The 25050-nt window shown below is 36.1% G+C and overlaps 3 protein-coding genes across 3 annotated transcripts in view; 1 reads left to right on the top strand and 2 right to left on the bottom strand.

The window, feature by feature from the left end:
* Positions 1-4346: 4346 nt before the first annotated feature.
* LOC130748735 (uncharacterized) lies at positions 4347-6146 on the bottom strand. The gene is made up of 3 exons (XM_057602013.1): positions 6056-6146; positions 5156-5956; positions 4347-5049 (listed from the first exon to the last, which is right to left on the bottom strand). Exons 1-3 carry the CDS (start codon positions 6144-6146, stop codon positions 5021-5023), a joined length of 921 nt encoding a protein of 306 aa, XP_057457996.1. The 3' UTR covers positions 4347-5020.
* An 8506-nt stretch (positions 6147-14652) lies between these two features.
* Positions 14653-15537, bottom strand: LOC130748833 (uncharacterized). The gene has a single exon (XM_057602110.1). It carries the CDS (start codon positions 15535-15537, stop codon positions 14653-14655), a length of 885 nt encoding a protein of 294 aa, XP_057458093.1.
* Positions 15538-20914: 5377 nt separating this feature from the next.
* The window catches only part of LOC130733199 (uncharacterized), a 13308-nt gene continuing 9172 nt past the window's right edge, over positions 20915-25050 (top strand). The window contains exon 1 of the mRNA XM_057585317.1: positions 20915-21075. The gene's annotated coding sequence lies outside the window, so the exon portion shown is untranslated. The remainder of the gene's footprint in view (positions 21076-25050) is intronic.

The following is a 25050-nucleotide window of genomic DNA, read 5'->3' on the forward strand; positions in this document are numbered from 1 at the left end:
CAACAATGATAATTGGAGACTCAAACAAAACCAATCATGCAAAAACAGTGATTCTCTCAGCTCACAAGTGTTTAGGCACATTCCCTCTCATGGTTTGGATTCAAAGCATTCTCTGATTTTCAAAAATTTCATGTTATGCCTATGTATTCCATGTGAATCTTACAATCATATCAAGTTATGCAATCTTTGAGTGCAAACACTAGTTAAATCATGGAATCAAACAATTCAAGGTGCATTTTAAAAACACATCATGCAATTCTATTGATGTTTCATCAACCATGCCAATTGAAATCAGTCATATATCCATGAATTTCAAAAAAGTGTTAAATTATCTACAGACTATAATACTATCAAGAAGCTAAAAGAAAACAAATGAAAGAAGAACAAAAATACTCCCTCATGATGTTATTCAATTCTCAATCCTCTATTCCTCCAAACTCACTCTCTTCGGAGAAAAAATTGACTGTCCTCAGGCCAAACAATACCAGCAACAACAGATTCTGCAAAAGGGGTGGCGCTGAGCGGCTACTGAATGCCGCTGAGCGGTCATCATCAGAGGTTTAGACCGCCCAGCGCTATCAGATGGACGCTGGGCGTCCTCCAAATTTGCAAAAGCCACCATCCTTGCTTTCCATTCATTCCTATGCTTGAAAACCATTAAACTGGACTTGTGTACAACCTCAAACTCAGATTGTTAGCAGTATATGCACAAAATCCTATTACCAATCAAATCTACACGCTTAATCAACAAGCCATGACCCTAGAATTTGATTTCCTCATTTTCTGTGCTTCCAAACATATTGGACACTCTTTATATACTAAATAAAACTTGTGAAGTAAATAAAAACTCAGATTTAAGCACAACTTCAGAAATTCACTACCATAGTTCTAAAAACACACAAAAACTCATGGTTTCCAAAACTTTATGGTTCTATCTTGATTCACATAACTCAAAAGAGGGTTTTGATCATGAAAAATTGCAAAAGATCATTCAAGAACCAAAAGTAGGGAATCCCTTAGGGAACATAAAACACAAACAAGAGACCAAGAGCAAGAAAACACAAACAACTATGCACAATTCACATATATACAACACACTTATGTATCAAAATCATCACTTCATGACTAATGACCTAATTAGGATTAGATTCACTAGCTGATTCATTCTAGGTCAGATTCAAAGAATTTCAATTCTCAAATCATGTTATAGGTGATCAGGCTACAACAAGCATTAATAACAAGAACAAATAAGTGAAATTGACACATAAGAACAAAACATAGAATATGTACACTATTTACCTTTTTTACAACTCAAATCAACATTCCACTAGCTTCACTAACATAGCAAACACAATCCCCGGCAACGGCGCCAAATTTGATAAAAGTTTTTTCCTCGTTGTTTGTACTGCTTTTGGCTAAACCTTTATGATTCAATCATAGTAAAGCAGTCACGGTCTTCGGCGGTCGCCGCCATGCTCCGGAGCTTCAATCCATCAATCCTAAACCCAGGGACCTCTCCTCCATGAAGCCCAAGCTCCCTTGATATGTTTTGGTGCCAAAATTGGGAGAATTTCGAAGAGAATAGGAGAGATGGGTCAAAAAACGAGTTTCTGCCCTTTAATAAGTGTTTAGGGCGGTCACAGGGTGCTGGGCGCTCATCAGAGGCCGCCAGGCGCTCTGCTTCCTTCAGCATTGGGTTTCTTCAGCTACTTGGGTGCTCAGCGCCCCTTTTTGGGTGCTCAGCGCTCTGCAACTCTAAATAATCAATTTTTCACTTTAAACTTGGATTCTTCATGAATATCTTCCCTGCATCAAAAGTCCAAGTTAAGCTCATGAAATATATAATATTTATATTATTTCTAAGTTAAAACTAAGTACTTACTAAATCAATTACTTTGGGGATAAAATGATAAAAATGCAAGCATACAAGTCAAATAAGTGCTTAAAATGATATTCAAATATACGTAAAATGAGCACTTATCAATCCGCTATCATGGAGTTTGTCCCTATGTGTTCTATAGAAATCTGTCAACTTTGTACCCTTTCCTTAACAACTAGGAACTTGATGTCAATATGTTTTGACTTGGTCGAGCTCCTATTATTGTTGGAAAATAAGACGGCTGATTTATTGTCACAGTATAACTTAAGCGGTCTTTCAATTCCTTCCACAATTCGCAGCCCAGTGACAAGATTCCTCAGCCAAATCCCATGGTTAGATGCCTCAAAACATGCTACAAATTCTGCTGCCATGGTGGATGAAGCTATGAGAGTTTGCTTGGCACTACGCCAAGAAACTGCACCACCAGCCAACATGTAGATATAGCCTGAAGTGGATCTCTTACTATCTTGGCATCCAGCAAAATCAGAGTCAGAATATCCAATGATCTCCAATTGGTCTGACCTCTTATATGTGAGCATATAATCTTTTGTTCTCTGTAAATACCTCATAACCCTTTTGGCTGCTTTCCAATGATCCATTCCTGGATTGCTCAAATATCTACCTAACATCCCAACTATGAACGCTATATCTGGACGCGTACAAACTTGGGCATACATAAGACTCCCTACAGCTGATGCATAAGGAATCTTTTGCATCTCCTGAATTTCTAAGTTTCCTTTTGGGCATTGATTGAGACTAAATTTGTCTCCCTTAGCAACTGGAGTATCCCCTGATGTACAATTCTGCATGCCAAACCTTTTAAGTACCTTTTCGATATAGCTCCTTTGTGACAATCCCAGAATACCCCGAGATCGGTCTCGGTGTATCTGAATTCCTAATACAAAGGAAGCATCACCAAGATCTTTCATTTCAAAATTTCTTGATAGAAATCTCTTGGTTTCGTGCAACATGTCTATGTCATTAGTGACAAGCAGTATGTCATCAACATACAGAACCAGGAAAATATATTTGCTCCCACTTTATTTGTGATACACACAATCTTCAACAACATTCACCTCAAAACCGAATGAGAGAATTACTTCATGAAATTTGTGGTACCACTGACGAGATGCCTGCTTTGGTCCATAAATGGATTTTGTCAATTTGCAAACCGTATTCTTTGCGTCTCCTGACACAAAGTTTTCTGGTTGCACCATATAGATCGTCTCATCAATGTTTCCATTGAGAAACGCTGTCTTGACATCCATTTGATGGAGTTCCAAATCATAATGTGCAACAAGAGCCATGATTGTCCTAAAAGAGTCTTTCGATGAAACCGGAGAGAAAGTCTCTTTAAACTCAATCCCTTCCTTTTGAGTATAACCCTTAGCCACAAGACGAGCCTTATACCTCTCCACATTACCATTAGAATCCCGCTTGGTCTTAAATATCCATTTGCAACCAATGGGTTTCACACCTTCCGGTAATGGGACAAGTTCCCAAACCTTATTGTCTTGCATGGACTTATACTCTTCCTTCATTGCTTCAATCCACTTTTCAGAGTTGGAATCCTGCATGGCTTGCTGGAAGTTAATTGGATCAGCTTCCATCATACCATTACTTTCCTCATGTTCTTGGAGAAAGACTATGTAATCATCTGGAATAGCATTTCTCTTTTCTCTAGTGGATCTCCGCAAAGGTATTGGTTCTTGTAACACTTGTTCTTGAGGATCTTGAGTTTGTTCTTCATGAACCACCATATCATCTTGAGTAGGAGGAGATTCAACAACAATGTCTTGTAGAGGTTCCGTACTTGCTTCATCAGAAGCAACTGTATGAATCAGTTTTGGAATTGTTACCGACTCTTCCTCTAAAGAAAAGTCCCTAATCTTGTTCTCCCCTCCAAACTCAATTTCCTCAAAGAACATGGCTGTTCCCGTCTCAAAAATTGTCTTTAATTTGGGATCATAAAATTTATAGCCCCTAGATCTTTCAGAATAACCAATAAAGTAGCTGCTTAGTGTTCGGGATTCCAATTTCTTTTCATTTGGCCTATAAGGCCTTGCCTCAGCTGGACATCCCCATACATGAAAATGTTTCAAACTAGGCTTTCGCCCAGTCCAAAGCTCATAAGGTGTTTTGGCAGCTGCTTTAGTTGGCACTCTATTTAGAATGTAAGCTGCAGTCTTTAGTGCCTCTCCCCAGAGTGACTCTGGCAAAGTAGAATGACAAATCATACTCCTTACCATATCCTTAAGAGTCCGGTTTCGTCTTTCAGCCACACCATTCATGCTAGGTGACCCTGGCATGGTGTACTGTGGGACGATTCCACATTCCTCTAGGTATTTGGCAAAAGACCCTGGACGTTGTTCACCTGAACCACCATATCTACCGTAATATTCACCACCACGGTCAGATTTGATACTCTTAATTCTTTTGTTGAGTTGGTTCTCAACTTTAGCCTTAAATGATTTGAACACATCCAATGATTGAGACTTTTCATGTATAAGAAATAAGTATGCATATCTCGAATAATCATCTATGAATGATATAAAATATTGTTGACCATTCCAAGAAGGTGTTGGAAATGGTCCACAAATATCCGTATGTATCAATTCTAAGACGCCTGTAGCTCTATATGCACCAAATTTCTTTGTTTTGGTCTGTTTACCTTTAACGCATTCAACACAAACATCAAAGTTTGTGAAGTCAATGGAATCCAAAATTCCATCTGACACTAGCCGCTCAACTCTATTTTTAGAGATGTGACCTAGGCGCTTGTGCCATAATGCTCCTGAATTGTTATTATCAATTTTACGCTTAGTACCACGTGATTCCACATTCAGGGATTCACTATAGGTGGCTACAGTGCTCAGCAAATACAGATTATCATATCCAATAAGTGAACCGGTTCCAACAATATTTGAATTAAAAGACAACTCGGCTTTACTATTTCCAAATGAACATGAATAACCTGATTTGTCCAAATTAGAAACTGAAATTAAATTCCGTCTAAATGACGGTACCACAAAAGTGTCTTTCAAATCCAAATAAAATCCAGTACACAATAATAATCTAAAATGCCCTATAGCTTCCACCTCCACCGTCTTGCCATCTACAACATAGATGTATCTTTCAACATCATTTGGCTTCCGGTAGCTTAGGCAACCCTGCATTGAAACACTGATGTTAGTAGTTGCACCAGAGTCTAACCACCAAGTGTTTTAGGTACTGAAGCTAAATTGACCTCAGAATAGACCAAAGCAAAAAATGTACCTTTCCTTGCACGCCAAGCATGATATTTAGTACATTTCTTTTTCATATGCCCAGACACATTGCAAAAGTAACAGGTATCACCCTCTTTCTGTTTCTTTTGTGCTGGAGCATCAGCAGCTTCATTCTTGGGCTCAACAGTTTTCTTTCTTTTGGCCTTGTCTTTAGAGGTGCTAACAAAATGAGCATTTTCTTTCCTTTCTTGCTTCAACCTTTCCTCTTCTTGCACACAAAATGAAATGAGCTCATTTAGAGACCATTTCTCCTTTTGACAGTTATAAGATATCTTAAACTGACTGAATTGTGCAGGAAGAGAAAGCAATACTAAATGAATGAGCAGGTCATCCGACAGCTCAAGCTTTAGCGCCTTAAGTTTTGAAGCAATATTTGACATGCCCATAATGTATTCCCTTATATTTCCTTTGCCCTGATATTTCATGGAAATCAAGTTCTGAAGAAGAGTACTTGTTTCCGCCTTATTGCTTTTTGCAAAGCGCTTTTCAATTTCAGCAAGGAAATCTTTGGCACCTTTTATCTCTTCCGAGATAGTACCCCTAAAGACCTCAGGAATGTCGCGCTTAATGATCATAAGACTCATGCGATTGGAGCGATCCCACTTCTCATAATCTTTCCTCTGTTCAGAGGTACTAGATTCCGTAGAAGAAGCGGGTTTCTCCACCCTTAGTGCAAGGTCAAGATCCATGCAGCCAAGAACAATTTCCATTTTCTCTTTCCAGTCCTTAAAATTTGTTCCATCAAGGACCGGAACCGAATTCAGATTAGCAGATATCGAACCAATAGTTGCTAAAAATAGAACAAAAACAAATACTATAAATATACTCACATTAAGAAAAATTGAATTATCAATACGTTCAAATAGTGGCATAACTCATCTCAAGATACCTAGTGCACCATCAATATCATGTCTTTTGACAGTAATACAAATTGCTAGGGGTACTCTTGTTGTAATGATCAAACATTGATAATAAATCATGTCAAATAACAAACCATTCTTTGGATTGATTTATCATTCACATGTAAACCCTTAAAATTATCACATGTTTATCATCACAGGTGTGTATGAAATCCGGCCAAGCGTTAACTTTTCCTTTGGGGTCCATTAATACTCGCATGGCTAAACACACACACAAACTTTTAATATTTCTTATGAGTAATCTCCATAAAAAAGAGGTCACTTTTGTGACTTTCTTATTTTAATTGACTCATTTAAAATATTAAACAATTGTATAAAAAATACAAACCATAGCCAAAAATTGAACGCACACTAATAATTTTCCATATACCCATAGCCGAATTATCAACGAATCAGAAGCATGGTTCACAATTATGTAATCTCTTTTAACATGTCAGATTCAAAATCTTACATATATGAAAAAGTGAATTCATGATTCACGTGAACCAGAAAACATAAATTGATTCACAATCAATATATCCATATTGCAAACAAGAAACGAGACTTGAATTCCCATATGCATTCATCATTCAAATACTGAATGTGATAACCCAATATTAACGAAACCTATAAATTATTCCAAAAACCCAATATTCATCAACGAAACAGATAAACATTGAGAACATTTGATAACCATGGCATAAACCGTGAATAATTAAAAAACGATGAAATCCTGAATCAGTAGTTTAATTGAGTGACTTAACCGATTGCCAAAAAAAAAAATCCATGATTTCTAATTTATAAAACAAACCGAAACAGAAAACATGAATTAAGAACCTAAAATTGGAACCCTAATCTCAAAAATTACCAAAAACATACATGAATCAGGCATGGGTGGCTCTGATACCACTTGTAGGTTTCTTACAAATAAGGATTTGTTCCTAACCACATGCTTTTCTACCCATATAGAAAATAGGAGCATAATCCTAAACCACACTTGATTAACCCATACCCGAAAAACATGATGAAGATCTAGAGCGGAAGCGTACCTGAATGAGCCATGGGAATCGCTGAAGGATCTGGGGTTGTGATCTTCTAATTGTAGATCACCCTTAGGGTTTCCTGATGTTCTCCTCTGATGGGGATGAGGAGAAACTTTTTACGTTGTTACGTTGTATCTACAATTGGGGACCATAACCCTATAAGTAACTGCATCAGTTACAATTATGTTTTCAATATTTCTAATTTGGCCCCTCATCAAATTAGAATATTGTCTTATGATATCTGCACAATACCTTTTCATAACACATATGCCCTTCGCCATAAGATCAATATTAAATAGACCACTTTAGTTTTGGCTAATTAAATAATGGCCCTAACACAATTAAAAGTTACATTTGTGACCCAAAATTCTAACACAAATCCCTCTAGATGCAGGGCAATATAATCAAACCGAGTTTCCAGTGGCCATGGGTGCTGTAGGAAATACAACTCTGTGTTCATCAGCCAAAAATTCGGATCCGATCTAGAGAACTTGATGAGTTTCAACGTGGGTGAAGAGGTGGGTGGTGAACATGGAATCTGCTGGGCAAAATGAGTGGGAGGAGGTTGTGGGTAATATGATTGTTGAGAATGGGAGAAAGGACCTGGCTCATGTTGGAGAAAAAGATGTTGGTAGTGGTGAACGGGTGGGGGTTGTGGTGGGATTGTAGGTGGCTGGGTGTGCTGGTATGATACTTCATCCAGGAACCACGGATCTGCAGATATTGATCCTGAAAATTCACCATTGATGGCGGGGCAGGAAGGTGAATAATGGGTGTAGAAGATGGATCTGGGATCACGTTGTGCGGAGAGGATGGATAATAATACATCATAGCTGAGCACCATGATGCAATGGAAGGAAGAGATCACTAATGAAAGCACCAAATTGGTAGAGAGAAACTCTACCAAGTAAAATCAAAGGAAGAAAACCAAAAGAAAACTAAGAAAAGAAGATAAAATAAAAGTTTGACAATTTTCTTGTTAATATTCCATAATGGAAACCATACAACTTATACTAATTATCCACTCTAAGGGATGAAAGGTGACCTTACATGTGGCACCATCATAGAAAGTAGAATACTCTAGAACATGATCTAAATAACAAACTAGAAATAAACATAGAAATAATATTAACTAATTATAATTGGCATTGTAACTTGAGGCCCATAATATAGAAGCCCATTAAGCATGCAACCCTCTACCATTTGGCCAATCTTTTATAAAGTGGAGCCCTCAGACGTGAGACATTAGAGAAATAGTTACGAAAATGCCACGGTCAAACAAGAAACAAGATTTGGAAAAGATTCTGAGAATGTGAAGAAATGGAGGTCATCATTATCTCAAGTTTGCGACTTGAAAGCTTTCCACTATAAGGAAAACAATAATGTTATTTACACACCTCTCATTTGAGGTGGAAGAGGTGGAATGAAGAGAGAGATAGGAAGAAAAGAAAAAGTAAGAGAGAGAAAGTATGAGATTTGATAGATGATAAGAGGAGAGAAATAGAAACAAAAAGAGGTGAAAATGAAGTGTTTAAAAAATGAGGTGTGTATATATCATTATTGTGCATTGTAAGGAAAATAGTAGGTATGTGAAATACTTTAGTTCAATTACATTTATTTAAAGCTATGTGTTTTTCAACTTCAAGTCATGTTTAAAGCTGCAATGTAGTTTTGTACTTTGTGTCACAATGTTTTTCCAAAGATCTATCAGTCAAGCATAATTTTATACTTTTTGTACCAATAAATTATGATTAATATAAAAATTGTGCGCATAAATGAATTGAAAAGCTTTGTGTATACTCGTGCAGGTACGAGGGTGATTTTATCCAAGATATCATAAAAGGTGCCAAGAATATTAGAGATCACATGTAAGTGTCGATATACGGATATAGTCATGTTGATGGAAGGTAACCCCTTTACCTTGTTGCTCAAAAATAGATTGTGCCAAGATGTAAGCCTGTGAGCGGTGTGTTTTTTCATTGACTTTTTTTATTTTTACATTCTTAAATAAGGTTTATTTTGATTCTTTGGCTTTGTTGATTGTTATTTTTTTTATGGCTAATTGAATGATTGTACACTTGTTGGGTTTAGACTAGTTTTTCTTGAGTTTGTACTTTTTTTTTTTTTTGTCAACGGTGCAAAGATTAACATTTAAAGATTGTCTAACGGCACTTATATCAGTGGGACTTAAACCCTAAACGTGATTCTGCAATGCATAAACCAATAACAAATTAAGCTTAAGGCATGCTCACTCATGCTGATCTAAGCAACCAGACAAACTAAGAAAATCATACAGACCCTGAGAACCTAAGAACACTAGCATAGCAACTTGACTTTCCGAACAGTAATAAGATTACAATTACAAATTTAAGCAACTGCTCCACTGCAAATCAACCGACTCAGCCGGATTTGCACAAACTGAAAAGCCTTCAAAGAAGCAAACAAAGCTTCAACGGCGGTACTAAGAGGAGTCAAGTTAGCAACACTAGCACCATGGAAAAAAAAGAGGCTGCAGATCTACCAGTAGGAGGACAGATCTACCAGTAGGAGGACAGAACGGAGGGATGAGGAAGGTTGCGAACGATGCAGAGAAGGCGCAGCTACTGTACGGTGACGACAAAGGTACAGTGGCGCGTCAAAGCATCCACAGAACTGAAACATCTACAAACCACCCCTTTTCAACCCAGAGCTCAGCCAGAGAAAGACGATGGTTGTTTGTTTTTAGTTGATAGATTTTTTATCTGAGCCACTTTTTTTCTTAGGATTTTTTTTTCTTGATCGTAGGCTGTTAGGCAAGTGGGCTCTAATACCCCTTACTGGGTTCGGTGTGGGCGGGCCTAAAAGTATGGTGATGGTCCAAGAGAGTGGCTAGACTAGAAGATAAGTCTAACCTAAAATGTCTTAGGGCCCGTTTGGTGGCCAGGATATTATAGGATAGAATAGGATAATAATCATATATTGTTATATGTTGTTTGTTGCGCCAGCAGGATGGGATAACACTATCATGTCCCCTATCTTATCCTGTCAATCATGTGTAAAAGTTATCATGAGGGGGGAACTAGGATAGAACAGGATAGCATACCAGTTATATATTTTCTTTCAGTATCCTAACTCCAAATTAATTTATTTCAATATTATATAATTTATAATTTATAATAATATTAATTAATAAATAAATAAATTAATTTAACTAAAATAAAAAATAAATAAAATTATTATTCATAAATAGTAAAATAGACTACTCACATAAAAATATTGATTTATGAATAATATTAGACTAATTTAATATTTTCATCTCCTATTATTTTAAAATTATTTATCTACTTATATAATAATTTAAATATAAAGTATTTTTGAAATAATGATATTTTTAATTTAGTTAACTTTTATTGTTTATCACGTGTCAGTGTGTCACAACTAAGTGAAAACCATTGATTACAAATATTGATTTTTTAATAGTAATATATTAATTTTCTATTTCCATCTCCTATTATTTAAAACTACATATCTACTTATATTATAATGTATAATTTAAATATAAAGTACTTTTGAAATAATAATATTCTTAATTTAGTTAACTTTTATTGCTAATTATCACGTGTCACAACTAAGTGAAAACTAATTGGTTAACTGCATAATTTTATTTAAAATATAGATTATCCTGAAAACAATAAAATAGACTAATTAATAAAATTTAAATTTATTTTATTTATTTTAAAATATAGACTCATTCATGAAAATGTAAAGAGATTAAATTTAATAGAATTATCAATTTTAAATGCATTTTTTATTCAAATATAAATATAATACATTTTCCTTATCATATCTTGTCCTTATCATATGCACCTCAAACACAGGATATAATAAAAGTCTATCCTGCTCTTATTATATCATGTTGCTATCATGTTCACATATCATATCATATCCTTACCACCAAACGAGCCCTTAAGGTAATTGAGAGTGGAATCCTCCAGATTATAAATCATTGATCTTGTCTCCAAGTGAGCAATGTTGGACTTGTTTCCTACTATATCATCATTAACCCTTACAAGCAGTCAACATACATGCATATGAAGAGAAAACAAAAATAGCAACACTTATATGTAAAATGAGATTGAGTAATAACTTATTATTGCAAATAAAGTTATAGCAAGAAGAAATTGTGGGATGGTTAGAGCATCTTCAATGCTGGTATTTTAGAGGAGTTCTTAGAATAAGCAATGTTGCTTATAAGATACTGGCATTGAAGAAAGACGGCAAGCATGAATGGTTGATCAAAAACAAGATCCACAAGTCACTCTGATTCTCAGTTCTTAAAATAAAATAATCATTTTTTCTCTATCATTCAACAATAGAAAGAAAAGAGAAATAAACTGATCCATAAAATACAAATTTATAAGATTCAGTAATAAAGAAAATTCATACAACAAACTTATAACAACCCAAAAATTAAATATCAATAATGTACAAAAACGCCACTAATCTACCGGCACCGCTGCAGAAGAAACGTCATTGTCATTAAGAAAGGAGCGACCTTGGTCCTGTAAACGCCACCGTGGAGGGAGGAATGTTGCATCGTCGTGGCTAAAAGAACGAAGGAGAAAGGAGGTTGAACGTGAGCTAGATGGCCATGGCTAGGGTTTGAGAGAGGAGGAAGAAAAATTGAGGAAGAAGGAAGGGACTACTTTTAAAGGATGACTTGTTCAACCGATTCTCAACCCCTTGGGGTGGTATTGATCGGTTAAACACGGCTTTTTTTGCCCGTTGAGTTCTTCTACCGCAGAGTTACTTATGAGTACCTTATATATTATGTGACATCTAGGATTAATCCCTCCCCAACCAATATGTCCACCAATATTATCACTTGAGATATCTTTCGATGACAGATATCTATTAAAATATCAAATATCAAGTAAGAGAGAAAGGGAGTGACGTCAAGTTTAGATGAACACACATCAACAACAATCAAATACCCACCAAGTCACCAACCACCGCGGGAATTTCCAAAAATAGCATAAATCTTTTCAATTCATTCTCTCTTTATTCTTCTTATCAACATTTTCTCTCTCCCCAATTTTCCTTTTCGAATCTTTCTCTATCCAAACAAACAATTCCACTCTTGACTCCAATTAGGTCTCTCTGCATTCTCAATGGAAGACAACAGCACCAAGAAGCTCCACCGTCGCTTCTCCCTCGGCAGCCAATCCTCACTGGCGCCGGACCACGAAGACTCCTCCGCCGTTGCCGCCGCCGGTGAGCCTTCAGTTACTGACGCAGTGGACCCAACGGTTCGGTTGATGTATTTGGCCAATGAAGGCGACTTGGAAGGGATCACGGAGCTGCTGGACGCCGGGAGCGACGTCAATTTCAGGGATATTGATGGCTGCACCGCCCTCCACGTCACCGCCGCACCGACGTTGTTGACTTGTTGCTCCAACGAGGTGCCAAGGTTGACACTCAAGATCGTTGGGGTAGCACGGTAATGCTTCTATACCATCCCTTCACTCTCTCATTTCTTGTTGGTGGTTTCAAATTTCAACTTATACTACCTAGTTTCTTTCCGGTTTTGTTCAACAGCCTCTTGCGGATGCTTTGTACTACAAAAGTCATGATGTTGTGAAGCTCTTGGAGAAACATGGTGTTGAACCCCCGGTTTGTGATCACTACATCATCAGCTTCTATACTTGGGCTATTCAAAATTTCCTGAATTACTGACTTATTGTTTTCGGGCTTCTTTGAACATGCTAACTTTGACAATATATCAGCCCTGGTATTTTCTTCTCTTGGGACATGATCTATTTTCAATCTGTCTACCTACTTCAGCAAATTCTATACTTTCAACAAATATTTGGCCAATTTAGCATCCTTCGCCTGGTACTCCGCTTGAATCTGCTTGGAAACTATCTGTGAATCGTCTTGGTCAAAATACACTGAACTCTCATTTCGATCGCCAACCTCAGCCCTGCTATTATCACTTCATACTCTGCTTGATTGTTACTTGCTTTAAAATCAAACTTAAGTGACTTCTCAATAGTGACGCCACTTGATTCCTCCAAAATTACTCCAGCCCCACTGCTTTAACGTTTGAGGACCCATCAACAGACAAAACTCACTCGTCCCTATCTGGGACTTTTTCATCAGGAGACATTTCATTGACAAAGTCCACTAAAGCCTGGGCCTTGACCTGTCATTTCCTTTCAAATGTGATTCAAAACTCTGACAACTCGACAGCCCACGAAACCATTCGCCTTGTAAGATCAGGTTTTTGCAATACTTGGCGCAGCGGTAAGTCAGTTTTGACTTTGATTGAAAAGCCTTGAAAATAAGGTCTTAACTTCCTGGCGGAGATAATTAAAGCCAAAGCAACCTTTTCTATCTTTTGATACCTTACCTCTGCCCCTTGTAGGGCGTGGCTTACGAAGTATATTATTCTCAAATCATTTTTTATTTCTTGTAACAAAACAGAGTTAACAGCATTATCTGGTCTTGAAATAAACATTGACAACGGGGTACCTGAAATGGGCTTGGATAGTATGGGGGCTTAGATAAATGTTCCTTCAAGCGTTGAAATGCTTCTTCACATTCTTCAGTCCACTTGAAAGCTTTGTTCTTTGTCAAACACTGCAAAAATCTTGATAGAGTTGCAATTCTTCCAGTTAGCTTCTGTACATCTTTGACTGACGCAGGACTTTGCATTTCCAGGATCGCCTTGCACTTGTCAGGATTTGCTTCAATTCCTCTTCTCGTGATCATGAAACCTAGAAACTTTCCACTCTGGATGCCGATTGAACTTTCTCAGGATTGAGGTGCATGTTATGTTTTCTAATCTCCCCAAAAGCTTCTGCTTAATTTGTGCAATGTGCAACCATTTCCTCAGACTTAACCACCATATCATCCACATAGATCTCTATGTTACGACCCACTTGTTTGTCAAATACTTTATCCATTAGCCTCTGATATGTTGCATCTGCATTCTTCAGCTCAAAAGGCATGGTTTGGTAACAATAATTTTCCTAGTTGGTCTTGAATGTTGTCTTTTCTTCATCAAACTGATACATTCTGATTTGATGGTAACCCGAGTATGCATCCATGAGGCTAAGCATTCCAAATCCTAACACCCTGTCAACAAATTTGTCTATATTCGGCAAGGGGTAAGAATCATTTGGACAATGCTTGTTCAAATTTGTATAGTTAGTGCACATTCGCAATTTACCATTCGCTTTCTTCACTATAACTACATTTGTTAGCCAAGTTGGATATTTCATCTCCCTTGTAAAACCAGTTTCGAGCAACTTGTTGGTCTCCACCTTCACAGCTAATGCTTTTTCTTCACCCATCTTCCTTTTGAACTGAACAACTGGATTCGCCCCAGGATTGAGAGACAACTTGTGAAAAATAAAATTTGGATCAGTCCTAGGAAGGTCATGTGCGCTCCATGCAATCAAGTCCATATTCTCCGCTATCTTCTTAGTTTGCAGTCAAATTAACTCCAACCTTAAAATTTCGTTCGCCAATTGTTACCTTTTTAGTTTCCTCTTCAGAAGTCATCTTGTGATATAGGATCCATCTCGAGGGTCCAAATTAACTCCAGTCTGATCTATATTGACTTCATACACACGATGCCCTTCTTTTACTACCTTCTTTCCCATGTGACCATACTGCTTGAAGCTTACTGAATAACACTTTCGGGCTACAACTTGATCAGCCTTTAAAATCCCTACGCCCCCTTTACTCAAAGGATACTTAGTCGTTAAATGCCTCGATGAGATGATCGCCCCAAGCCTATTCAATGACGATCTTCCAATGAGTACATTATAGGGCGAAGTACACTTCACCGCCAGAATCTTGATGGCGAAGGACTCTGCATTCTTACCTTCACCAAAAATTGTACTTAGCTCCACATAACCTCTAACAAATACATTTTCCCCAAAAAATACAATCAACGCCCCATCATAAGGTAACAAATCAGATTCTGTCAGCCCAAGTTTTTCAAAAGCGTCACCATAAATCAAATCTGTTGAGCTACCTTGATCTAACACTACCCTTTCAATATCATAATCAACAATCTTCGGCATTACTACAATCGTATCATCTTCATGAGGTTGAACCCCTTCAAAATCTCGAACATTGAAAGTGATGTCGGGCTGATTGATTCCACAACTTCCCCAATCATTGGAATATACTGCGTTCATAGAATGAACATACGATTTACAAGCTGAATTTGTTACCCCGCCGCCATGAAATCCTCCAAAAATGGAATGGATTCGCCCTTTAATTTCTCCCCCTTTCTCCCCTGTCTTTTCTGCAGCTTCAATTTCCTTTCCTTCATCATCACGCGTTATAGAAGTTCTAGCTTCATCTGAATCCTTTCGCCCCACCAGTTGTTTCATGCAGCCTGCTTTTATCAGCTCCTCAATTTCTTTTCTCATTGTAAAGCAGTCATATGTGTTGTGTCTAGCAATTCTATGGTACTCACACCACTTTCTCCTGTCTTTTGCTCGGTGGACGTTTTGGTTGTTTTGGGAAGTGAATAACATTTGCCTCCAAACACGTGTGCAAGGCTTCTGTTAAATTGACCGTCAGAGGGACCGCACGATCCCGTTGGTTTCTTGTCCAAGTCATGGAGTGTCCATACCCACGATTTTCGTAAGGTTCGAATCAAACTGCTGCTGCCCGGTAATTTCCGCATTAGGGTGGTTTTTCTTGATCTGATCGCTCTATTCCTCCCTGATGAAGCCCTTAACTCAACTTCGCAATTCCTCCATTGTCGTTACAGGCTTCCTGCTTAAGTTTCTATTCAAATTTCCTGACTTTAACCCTAACTTAAACGCAGCGATGCAAATCTTAGGCATCTTGTCCTCCAAGTGCACTGGCAACTGATTGAACCGCCTCATATATGATTGCAATGTCTCTTTCGAGTTGTGGCACACATTGAACAATGTCGCTGGTGTAACCTTTTGTGCGCGACTAGTTGAAAACTGAGAAAGAAACTTCGCCCACAATTATGTGAAGTTGACAATAGATCGTGATGGCAGCGTTGTAAACCAAGTCATGGCGGACTTCTTGAAAGTTGATGGGAGCATTTTTGACTTAAAAGCATCGGATGCTCCAACTATAACCATTTCGGTATCAAAGTATACCAAATGGTCCTTCGGATCGGTATCTCCATAATAAGAGTCTAAAACAAGTTTCTTCAAATTGTCCTGAACGGTTGTGTTTATTATTTCCTCCATGAAAGGTTGGAAATCCACCACTGTCTCTGATGACCCTCTTTTAGTCTTGATTTAAGGGTCATTTATTTGATAATTCTGAGTCTTTTTCTTTTGTCTCATGTAGTGTTTCATGCATTCTCATGCATTTTTATCTTTATTTGTGTTTTTGCTTTGCTTTGGTAATTTTCTAGTTTTATAAGGACCTTTCTTGCATTTTAAGTAAGTTTAGGGGTTGTGTGAAATTTCCACTTGATTTAAGGATCTTTGTGCTATTAACCTTTTGAGTTCCTTGATATTCTTCCCAAGCTTTATTCCCAAGTGATCAGGATGGATGTGAGAGCCATGAACTCTAACAATGATTGTTGGGTCCAGGTGGGCCAGCATCCTGCCTGCAGGTAGCATTCGAAACGGGGCGCTGTCTGCTACGTTATAAGAAATAACGTTGCGCCCTCACTAACACCAATTGGTTTTGGCGTAGTGGTAAGCGCGTGATCCTACAAGTGGTATCAGAGCCAGGTCCCGTGTTCGAATCCCACGGAAGGCATGCTGTGCAGCTAGTTTGGCTGGCAGGTGCTGGGGGGGGGATTGTTGGGTCCAGGTGGGCCAGCATCCTGCCTGCAGGTAGCATTCGAAACGGGGCGCTGTCTGCTACGCTATAAGAAATAACGTTGCGCCCTCACTAACACCAATTGGTTTTGGCGTAGTGGTAAGCGCGTGATCCTACAATGATTGCCAAGCCCGAAGAGGAGTGTTAGAAGTTGAAGCTTATGATCAACTTATTGCCTCCAACAAGCAACTCTCCAAGCAATTGACTGAAATTCAGAGCCAAATGAAGGCGACCAAAGTGGTCGGTGCTAGAGTAGCCAAGGTGGAGTGTGTGACTTGTGGAGGGTCGCATGATAGTGAAATTTGTACTGAGACTAGACCAGAAGAAGAAGTAAAGGCCATAGGTCAAGCTCGGAATGACCAATTTTCAAACACATAATCCTAGTGGAGAAACCACCCCAACTTCTCTTGGAGGCAAGGTAACAATGGTCAAGGAGGTAGTTTCGAGCGGAAATTTCCTAATCAAGGTGATCGAGGCCAGACATCAAGAGAATCGCATCAAACTCAAGAGCAAGTTGATGGTGGTGGTAGTAAGAAGAGCTTGAAGGAGCTGGTTGAAAGCTTCATCAACCGAACTGAAAATAATTACAAAATCCAAGAGGCGGCTTTCAAGAATTTGGAGAACCAATTTGGCCAGCTGGCCAAGCAAATAACCGAAAGGCCTCAAGGTAAATTTCCTTCCGATACAATTCCTAATACTAAGCAAGAAAATGCTTATGTTGTAACCACTAGAAGTAGGAGAGTATTGAATGAATTGAAGAAAAAAACAGAGGGAGAAAAAAGTGAGGAGATAGTTGAGGGGGAAGTTGTTGTTCCTATCAAAGCTAGAGTGGCGGATGATCCTCCGCCTGAGCTTAGCAAGGTTTTGTTCCCTAAAGCATTGGCCAAGAAGAACTTGGACAAAACGTTCTCTAAATTTTTGGATGTTTTCAAGAAACTCCATATTAATATTCCTTTTTCCGATGCTTTGGAACAAATGTCTATCTATGCTAAGTTCATGAATGACATCCTTAGTAGGAAAAGAATTTTGAAGGAGGTTGATGAAACAGTGATGTTGGCTAAAGAATGTAGTGCCATCTTGCAAAGGAAAATGCCTAGAAATATGAGAGACCCCGGAAGTTTCACTATTCCGGTGGAGATTGAGGGTTTATCGGAAGTGGAAGCATTGTGTGACTTGGGAGCGAGCATCAACTTGATGTCGCTTTCCATGTTTGAAAGGCTGAACCTAGGAAAGTTTACCCATACTATGCTCTCCTTAAAAATGGAAGACCGATCCCTAAAAACACCATATGGGATTGTGGAAGATGTGATGGTGAAAGTTGACAAGTACGTGTTCCCTGTGGATTTTGTTGTGCTTGACATGGCAGAAGATGAGAAGATTCCTCTCACTCTTGGCCGACCTTTCTTAGCTACTGGTAGAGCTAAGATTGATGTTGATAAGGGTCAGCTCATTCTCCGAGTTGGTAAGGACAAGGTAAGGTTTTTTGTTTTCAATCCCATGTTAGAAACTAATCTTGTTGATGATTTTATTTGTGATGTGATCAAGAGCTTGCCTAAGGTTCCGGAAGAGATCCCCAAGATAAAAGAAAAAGATGTTGAGCTCAATCCAGCTCTCATCAAGCTTGTTAGTGGAAACAAGTATGGGGGTCCAAGTACGAGAATTTCCATGCTCACATGGTCAAGTTTACCCAAGCTAGTTCTCTTGTCAAGATGGAAGGTGTTTCAAATGATGAGTTAAAGATTAAACTTTTCCCTTATTCCTTGGCAAGAGTAGCTAGGGCTTGGTTAGATGAGCAAGAAGATATTGTCTCTTGGGAGGATTTGCTCCAGAGATTTTGTGCAAGGTTCCTTCCTTGCAAACTTGTGGTAAGAATATTGATGGTAAGGAATTTCCTTCCTAACACCAAAGGAAGGAGAGTCTACCTTGGACTATAACTTAGAGCTGAATGGGAGACAACCAATGTTTTTGTTTTTACCTATGCCTTAGTTTGCTTTAGGATAGCCCTTTTTAGAAGAAAAAAAACACAAAAAAATGAAGTTCCTGAGCACCAAAGGCGCCTGAGCGCTCCGCACTAGCGCTCAGGAAGTTTGTTGTAGTTTAGGAACATGAACTGAAATTGATCCTTCTATGTTTGCTACTAGGAATAGAGAAAGGGTTGGGTTTTGTTGGCCTGAATATGTATGCCTAAACCTCAATTGAGTGACAAAGTACACGAGGAATTGGGCTTAGCTTTTAGTTTGAGAGAATTGCTTATGTGAGGAATCAATAAGTGATTAGTTAGGCTAGAACAGCAAGGATTGAATCAAGGTTTCACATGCATAGGATAGGTAGACTAAAGTGGATTGGATGATCGACAACCCAAAGCATTTTTATCAATTGATATTTTCAACATTTTCATCATTGCTCTTTTGCCAACTTCTTTGCAATCAAACAAATTCAATTGCGGAATTTTATTGTTTTCAAAACTCACAAGCTTTGAGCTTAAACCCACAATTCTCACTCACAATCCCTGTGGTTCGATATTTTAAAACCGGGTGGTATCTGTACACTTGCAGATTGACCAACAGCCTCTGCCATTCTCTGATCTCCCTCTCGTAGCCCTCGAATCTGATTAAGTTCAGTGAGTTGAGTTTGTAACTGTTGATTATGCTGGCGGAGGTCATTGAGATCCTCCATGATCCGTTGAAAAACGCCGGGAAGAACATTATCTTGAGGGACTTGGTTCCTCTCTCCGTTCGCCCTGAATCGAGTCACCATTGTTGATGATTCTGAAGCCTAGGAAGAATTTCTATCGGCCCAACGGTGAGCACCAATGTTCCGGTATAGAACTTTTCTATCTGGGCTAGCTAAGCAAATTTGAGAGCAGAGAAAATGAAACAACATTTAGAATATGCAAAAAAGTGTTAGGTCCCCGGCCCCACCGCGAGCGCTGTGCCTTTTTATTTGTGCATGGATTTTGACCCGTTTGGATCATGGGTTGCCCGGCCATGATTTACATATTTGAGAAGCCCACAATGTTATAATATCGCTACCCATATCAGACCAGAGTCTATGAAGATTGCCATGTGGGATTCCCGATTTGAGTTTGCTATAGTAGTTATTATTGATGTGAATATGAGTTATCTGACCGCTAATGTCCCGTATTTTATTTCAGTGCCTTGTTACTATTGGCTCCATGGTGGAAGCCTGAAGCATTTGAAGAACTTGAACAGAATTTTACGAAGACCGTGGGATAAAGTTTCGCTATAAAAAAATTGCCTTTACACTGTGCAAACTAAGATGTATTCAGTATTCACTCTTGAATTATATTGAGTTCAGATCACCATACAGTTTAAATTACATGATAAGTGAACCCATTTTACTTTCAAAACAATTAATTCACCATGATTAAGTTTTGATATTAATTTTTATGTATTGATAGTGTAAAAAGTTTTACACAATCGTTCAATTACAAACATGTAAACTTACAAAGTTGATCAACTTAAACTTTTTTATAGCTTTTGTGGGGATCCCAAAGGTCAAAGTGTTACTCGGTAGTCAATTAATTTAAGCGAGCTATATGGACTTTGAACCAAAAAAAATATTATAAAATTGCAAACCATGTTATCAGCTTTGTATTATATATTCTCATTTACACATAATATATCACTCCATTAATTCTCTAGCCTTAACCTATGGCATGTGAGGGAATAACACTCACCATGTGAATCGACATCAAATAGTGAGTCAATAGTTTGTGAATTGAAGCATGTGAGGATGCAGGTATGGATCCAGCAATATAATCCCAAGTCAATGTTTTACTCGGTTAGCCTTAGATTCATGGAGTACTAGTCTTTGAAGAATATATAGTATTATAACAATGCAAACCATGTTATCAACTTGGAAGTTTGGTTTATTATAATTAAAACCATGCTTGTTTAATAATTCTGTCAATAATGCCTTTACTAATTATCATAGTATATATATTAGTGAACCAAACTCATATTCTTAATTACTATACCAATTAGCACAGCCCAGCGCCTAGTTCCCACAATCCATCTTAATTTCTGTGAGAAGTTTGGTTTAACCATAATCAAGGCAAAATCAATCATTTCCAGAAGTAGTGGCAAGATCTCCATCCTGATTTGTTATGCCTGCAACATCTTGAAGTGAGTTAAACTTCCTCTCACCTCGTTAATTAGATATCTTTTTTTATATATAAAGCAATTTCCTTTTATTGACAGTGTTGATGCTGTAAACTATGGTATTAAACCAACAAAGATCATACTTTAATTTCTTGGCTTTGTCTGGCGTACTACCTGTTTGGGTGGTGTAATATTGGTATAACTCGTAAACATATATATATATATATATATAGAATTTATTTGTAAAATATGTGAAATAAAGCTTGTAACGTGAACAAATCAGTGTTTAGAAAATCGGACTAGTCCGATTGGAAACTAGCAGGGTTGAACCAAAATCAAAACGGGGTCAAAACTAGTCTTGAAAATCAGGTTGAACTAGTCTGTATTTTTTTTCCCTTTTTCAATTTTTAACCATTTATTATTTATTTTTATCATACAAATTATATAAGATGAATAATTCTTTTGATAGCAAAAGATATATATTATTGGATAGGTAAATTTCATTTGAACCACTCTCTCACAAATAGGATAAATCAACAAAACCCAACCAAACAAAATCCCCGTAATTAGTCTAAATTTCTTAAAATCTTGTGTAAATATATTACATATTATAAAAAATAATAATATTATAATTTAATTATTAACGGTTAAACCTCGATAAAACTTGAACCAGTGTTTGGACCGGTTCGGTGACCGGTCCAATTTTCTAAACATTGAAAACAATAGTTGTTTGAAAAGCTGTAAATTCTTTAAAAAAGATCGAATATGCTATTCTTTCTCGGAGCTAATTCACAACAGTTTGGTTGCAGTGTTTACAGTTCATAAAAACATGTGGTGGTGGTGGTGGATGCTAGATACTCCCTCCGGTCCTTTTTATAAGAAACACTTTGACAATTTTTTTTAGTCCTTTTTATAAGAAACACTTTTATAAAATTAAGTCAAATAATCAATTTCAATGCAAAAAGACATATTCTCAATGCAAAATTTTGGAGGGAAATTGCAAGCATCCAATAGGCATGGTTAACATTTATGGTAATTAGTGTAATTGTTCTTGTAAAAAAGAAAAAACATCATTGGAATTAAGTATAGTAGTTTATTTTATAAAAAATATATGTTTCCTTGGTTTGTGTGATTTGGTCAAGTTTTCTTATAAAAAGAACCGGAGGGAGTAATTCCTAATTACTTTTTTTTTGAAATAATAATTCCTAATTTCTTTGTATAAAATACATTAGATGATAAAATAAAATACTATAAAAAACTACAATCCACTTTCTTTTTGTTACAACTACAATCCACTTTATTATTCATTACTCATCCACCATGGTTTTTTTTTGGGTAAGCAAAAATGTATTGATAGGAGTACTAGGGGTACTCTAACCCTCTATTTACAAGAGTAAGGGCCCAAAGAGCCAAAGGGAAAAAAAACCGGTGGTGGTGGTGGATGCTAGATAATTCCTAATTACTCATGTTAATAATTTAAATAATAAATAAATAAGTAAATTTGACTTGAGTTTTACATTAGTGGCAAGATTAATGAGTTATTTATTCTCAATATTATTTATATTTAAATTTAAAAACTTCTTATGCATATAACTAAAAATTAAAATATAAGAAGCATTTCAAATATTAATTATCAACCTAAAGTTGAGAAAAAATAAAAGATAAAATAATTACAAAAAGTAATCTTTTTTATATAAAATAACCATATTAAGTATATATTAGTCAATGGTTAAATGTTTTTTGTAAATATAAATTTTTGAAATTGTTACATAAATCTTATTTTTGGAAGATAATTTTAAGATTCACATGAGCTTTGTTTTATTAACTATAGTAATAAATTATTTATAACTATTTTATGTTATTAATTTTTTTAAATATCAACTTTTCAGTTTCTTATAAAAGAAATGTATTAAGTATTAATTAAATTACTTAGAATATTAATTATCAACCATAAATTGAGGAAAGAATTTAAAATGTTAAAAAAAATTAAGAAATATATTTATATGCAAACAGTATTAAGAATTTAAATTAAGTAAAAGTAAAATAATATTTATTTACAAATAATTTATAAAAAATAGTTTAAAAATTAATCAAATGTCTCGATAAGGTATTTTTTTATTTTCTCTGTAAGCTATTTACTATTAACATTATCGTATGTGTATATTATTTGAAACACATTCTTTGAATATGCTTTTTGACCTATTATATAGTAGTAAAAATAACTTGAGAAAGGATAACAGAGAAAATTAATTATGACCAAAGACGAATAAATTAAAAAAAATTACTAAATAATATTTTATGATATTAAAATTATAACTTATTACTCCCTCCGGTCCTATTTATAAGCAGCAAAAAAAAAATTCACATAGTTTAAGAAATGTAGTTAAACTAGATAAAATGCATTAAATATGTCTTGAATCAAAATAAACTTCCAAAATTACCCTTTATTATTAGTGTTGGAAAGTGGGAAAGAGAAATAATAATTAATGAGACACATTTTACAAGTTAGAATTAATAAGGGCATCATTGGAAAAAAATAATTAATATAGCTCAAACTTTCATTTGATTCTTATAAAAAGGACCAAGATTTTTCTTCTATTTCATGCTTATAAATAGGACCGGAGGGAGTATGATTTTAAAAGATAAAATTATTTCATTGTTGATAAAAATTATAAAAAACATGTTATTATAACTTATATTTAAAACTTATTATTCGATTTTAAATATTTTTACTTCACTTTATGATTTTTTGTTATTATTAAATAAATAAATTATGAATTTTTTTAAAGGATAATATATGATTAAATAACATAATAACCTCTTAGGAACAATACTCCCTCTCATGAATATCAATGTTAGTTTACAATCAGATTTACATAACAGGTACACAAGTTGTTAAATTACTTCAATGTCAATTATTAAGCAATTTAATAGAAAAAAAAAACTCTAATGTTATTTATTCAAATGTCTCAACACAATTACTTTTGTTATATTTATAATAAAAACTATTTTATTATGTATTAATTTATTTAATTACACTATAATAATTTTATACAGTATTAAAAATTATTGTAAATAAACTCGTGGAACGCGAGATTTTTTTTATAGGCAAATGTTAGTAGTTAGATTTTAGTAAGTTAGAAAATTTCTTCAAATTTTCCTTTCAGGGTTTGAACTCTGGACTTTTCCCTCTTCCAACCCTTATGTCGCATAGCTCTTACCACTTGAGGTAACCCTCAGGGACAAATATTAGTCTTGGGTTATCATATATACACATCTTTCCACTTCTTTTCCACCTTTATTTCTATCTATTTCTCTTTTATCTATCAATCAAATCATCTATCACATCTTTACTTTCTCTCTTCTTTCTTCATATCTCTCTCTTCTTCCACCTCTCCACACCTCATTTTTGAGGTGTGAAGATAACATTATTCAATATGGAGTACACAATATATATATATATATATATATATATATATATATATATATCTTATGAGAAATGTGATCTTATATGAGAAAATGAGAATAAATAACGACTGTTAGATCTAATCATGAATGGTTCAGATTAAATAAAATTAATGTCCATCTAACGACTTCATATTTTAAACACTCCATTTTCGCATCTTTTTATTTCTATCTCTCTCATCTTATCATCTATCACATCTCATATTTTCTCTCTCTTACTTTTTCTTTTCTTCCTATCTCTCTCACCATTCCACCTCTCCACTTCAAAAGAGAGGTGTGGATGAAACATTACTCCTAACTTACTCCCACTTATTTTTTTTGAAGGAGTAAGTTAGCAACCTACACCTTTTCATTTGGACAAAATCACCCTTCACTTTTTCTCTTTTAAAATATTTAGGATATGGGTTTCAAGTAATTTTGCATACCAAATACTATTTAATTTAAATATTCAAATTTTCTCTCTCCCATTTATTACCTTTCTTTTTCTCTTTCTTCTCCATCAAACCCATTCCATCTCCTTTCTTTCTCACCTTC

Source organism: Lotus japonicus, chromosome 1, assembly GCF_012489685.1.
Source record: "Lotus japonicus ecotype B-129 chromosome 1, LjGifu_v1.2".
In the NCBI taxonomy this organism is placed as follows: domain Eukaryota; kingdom Viridiplantae; phylum Streptophyta; class Magnoliopsida; order Fabales; family Fabaceae; genus Lotus; species Lotus japonicus.